The following is a 4,130-nucleotide window of genomic DNA, read 5'->3' on the forward strand; positions in this document are numbered from 1 at the left end:
ACACGAAGAAGAAGAATAAGAGAAACTCCAGTCCAGAGTCATTCTGCCAGCTGTTAAATTGGATAGCGGGGAAAGGATCATAAATCCTACAAGAATCCTTACTGCTACAGATCATGGGAGGAGACTTAACAAGTTCTTGTCTTTGACTGCAGACATGCAGAGAAAGTTGGGAAAGTGAAAAATACAGGGCAGACTGAATATTAAGGTTCCAGTTGAGTGAATATTAGACAATACTTGCTAAAACTCCAGTAAAACCCTCATAATGTCCTAGACATGGAAGCGTGAAAGCAAGGGATCAAAAACATTTAAGTGTGTATCCCACAGAAATCCACCAACCGCACTTACTTGGCATTTAAAAAAAAAAAAAAAAACTGAGAGATAGATGCTTTCTATCACAGCCACTAGGATTTTTTTCTCTGGTAAATAAGTTATCTGATTGGATATTGTTCCCCCGTTTGTTTTTAATTAGACAGAAAATAAACATAAAAATTCCAAAGTTTTGTTTTCTAATCTTAAATAGTGAAGTTCAAAATTATGGCACAGTATCTCATCTGCCTGCCCTTTCCATATTTATTTTTAACAGCAAGTCATGACGTCACCTTTCCACTTCAAATCAGAAGCCAGATGTCGAAGCTGCAGACCAGTTTGCTGTTACCTTCTGGGGGGAAAAATTCTGTTTGGTCCTTGCTGCTTTGACGTTTCTTCTTTTCTGTGGTTTTCCATGCGTTCTTTGCAATACAGTGACTGCTAGGGGAAGCCTTGTTGGAAAGCGCAGTCTCTGCCTAGCCAGGTGCGGGATGTTCGCGGACTGTGCCTGGCCGGAACCAGGGGGCCGAGGCCCAGCTTGGGGAGTGGGGTCAGGATCAAACAGGCGGCCGCTGGCCATCAGTAACCGCATGACGGAACTCTGGGTGCGTCAGTGACTTCACCGTGTTCAAACGAAGGGCAATATTTGCAGTTGATGAAGCATTTTTGGAAAGTATAAAGTATAAAATCCTCTAGGAATAAAATATTATTGACATCCGCCCACTAGATGAGAAGAGAAAAATGGACTTTAAAAATGCTCAGGTATGCATAGGCTTTCCTAACTCCTCTGTGACTCATGTTTTGCCTTCTTTCCATCCATTCTCTACCTCCTTCCCAGAACACTTGAAGGATAAGTTAGAAGAATACATGGCCCGATTTTCCAAAGTGAGGATTGTTCGCACCAAGAAAAGGGAAGGGCTCATCCGGACTCGACTCCTGGGAGCCTCCATGGCGAGAGGAGAAGTCTTGACGTTCCTGGATTCCCACTGCGAGGTTAACGTGAACTGGCTCCCTCCGCTCCTGAGTGAGTACGCGGCGCCACACCTGCGCTGGGACCTCACGGGGCTGCTCATTGCGCTCCATCCAGCGCGTCCAGAGTTTCTTTCTGCGTAGTTTGCCATTAACAAAGATAGATAACCCTCTACAGCGTTTAGAGCGGAAACCTTGAATTTTGCCTTCACCACTGCTAGGGGCAGACAGATAATCTAGAAAACGAATTTAAAGTTAGCATTTTAGATAACACCAACTGCAATCTCACTGAAGGTTTGAAAAGGTTTCATTTATCAATTATGTTCACTGGATAACATTAAAAGAAAAACTAAATCCCCAAATACTACTTATAACTACACACACACAATTTCAATAGTTACTATAAGATTGCTGAGAAATGAGAAAATTATTCAGCCCCTGATATTTACTAAGATTTATGATATAAGTTCCTTTCTGCTATTCTTCTTCCCACTTCTGCTACCAGCCTATAGCCCTAAAATACCATCTGCCACATTTACGTAAAACCCCCTCAAAAACTCTTAACCGCTATCCAGGTGATACATCTTGAATGTTCACACCATGGCTTAGAGGAAGAGAAAAAAAAGAAACTCTGCTGCGTCACGCTTGAACTGGCAGATACACTACAAACTGAAGGTAACCCAAGCTAGAAAACATAGGCATGGCTCACTTAAAGCTTCACTATTTCTGTTTCTTATCTTACAATGAAGTCATATATAAAGTCCAGTGCTGGATAAAAACAAGCTGTAAGCCTAAGGGGGGGGGGGAGGCAGTTCTTGGTGTGCGCATATTGTAATCCTTCCTATTTTTCCAGACTTCGCTAAATCAACTTTTACTGTAAATATGTCCCTGGCCTTGGAGCTAAAGCCAGTAACAATTGTTTTTACAATAGCTGCCTCAGAAAGAATGATTTGGTATTGACTACTGTGTAGGATTTCAGCTGGAACCAGCAAGGCTCCATTAGCAAAAGATGTGGGGATAAAATCAATGGAAACTGTATAAGATTTAAAAGAGCAAACAACTAGCAAGTAACACCCCCACCACATTACCCGATACATATACTCCTACACAGCTGACTGCCCAGCGGTCCTAATCAAGGGGAATGTTTCAAACATTCTGGAAGCTTTTAATTAAAAGTACCTTGTCCAAGGACACAGCAATTTAGAGTCTCATGAGCAAAGTGAGATTCCCTCAAACTGAATTTGACCTATAAGGCATTGCATACTTGAGAAAGTCAGCAAAGGGTCTAATTTATTTATGAACCAAACCAACCCCTAAATGCCAATTATCAAGCCCCTGATTGTTCGCTATGAATCTAACAAAAAAAAAAGAAGAAAGAAAAAGACATAATAGAGAAACCCACTTTTTCTCATTAAAGCATTTCCTTTCCTGCAGGCCTGATGGATAAGAAATGATGCAATCCTAGGATCACTATCTTTTCTTGACACATCATCCAAAATGAAAAAAAACAGGTGGAGTCACACAGTTTCTTGGTTCATTTTTCACCTTGGGATTATACCTGAATTTCAATTTCCGGTTAAGAGTTTGTTTGTTTGATCCCTGGAAATTGAAACATAGGCACAAGCCTTAGATGAAAAATTAGTCACGCCGCTTTCCCCCCAAGCCAGTACAGCTGGATGAGAGCTGAAAGGAAATTTGAAGGGAAAGTTGACAGTTAATTTAACAGACTCATTCTCTTTGGGTCACCTTGGGATTCCTTGTTGGTCAAGGAACTTGTAAATCAACCTGATTCTGACTTTGATTGAAGGAAGTCACTGAAACTGTGATACTAAATCCTCTGCAGAGGTGACAGGAGAAATATTTTGGACTCAGAAATGATGACCTCCTCTGTCAAAGACACTTATGAGGAAATACCAGTTACATCAAGATTAAAACCTATTTAAGTCTTGCCCGGATAAAAAGGGACACTCACAGAATCCTTGCTGGAGATTAACTTGAAATAGTCCTGGGCGTCTGTGTGTCTACTAATTAGCTGAAATCAGATAGCCCAGGCTCTCTGAGACCTACTGGGGCCATCCCGTCTAAACTTGCCACCTCATCCACACCCCAGCATTCCGTACACCTCTCTGTTGTTGCTGGGTGCTGTCGAGTCGATTCCAGCTCATTGTGACTCCATGTGATAGAGTAGAACTTCCCAATCAGGTTTTCTTGGCTGTCATCTTTATGGGACCAGATGGCCAGGTCTTTCTCCCAAGGAGCCCCTGGGTGGGTTCGAACTGCCAACCTTTTGGTTAGCAGCCAGGCACTTAACCAGCTGTGCCACTAGAGCTCTTTTGCATGCCCCTCACCCTGTTTTATTTTCTTTCCGTCACATTGATCACCTAACATACTATATAGGTCCCTGGGTGGCACAAACATTCGGATACGAACCAAAAGGTTAGCAGTTTGAACCTACCCAGAGGTACGTCAGAAGAAAGGCCTGGACATCTGCTTCCAAAAGCTCACAGCCTTGAAAAGTCTATGAAGGGCAGCTCTACTCTGCAACACAGGGAGGTCACTGTGAGTCAGAAGCAATTCGATGGTAACTGGTCTTCTAACACACTGTAGACTTCAGTTATGTGTTATGTCTGTTGATTTTCTTTGTTTCATTCCTAAAGACAAGGATCTTATGTAATTTTGGCAGCGGTTAAGAGCTAGGGTGTGCTATGGCTGCTCACCAAAACAATGTCGGCGGTTCAAATCCTTGGAATCAAACCTTTGGAAATCCTATGAGGCAGTTTTACTCTGTCCTACAGAGTCGCTATGAGTACAAATCGACTCGATTGCAACAGGTTTTTTTGTTTGTTTGTTTGTTT

General features: G+C 42.3%; 1 protein-coding gene across 1 annotated transcript in view; it reads left to right on the forward strand.

Annotated features, from left to right (window-relative positions):
- GALNTL6 (polypeptide N-acetylgalactosaminyltransferase like 6) overlaps window positions 1-4,130 on the forward strand; it is a 944,054-nt gene that overhangs the window by 701,197 nt on the left and 238,727 nt on the right. Inside the window, exon 5 of the mRNA XM_004388960.1 lies at window positions 1,145-1,330. Coding sequence (XP_004389017.1) covers window positions 1,145-1,330 — 186 coding nt within the window. The remainder of the gene's footprint in view (window positions 1-1,144; window positions 1,331-4,130) is intronic.

The sequence above is a fragment of the Trichechus manatus genome, unplaced genomic scaffold (assembly GCF_000243295.1).
Source record: "Trichechus manatus latirostris isolate Lorelei unplaced genomic scaffold, TriManLat1.0 scaffold00225, whole genome shotgun sequence".
Lineage (NCBI taxonomy): Eukaryota > Metazoa > Chordata > Mammalia > Sirenia > Trichechidae > Trichechus > Trichechus manatus.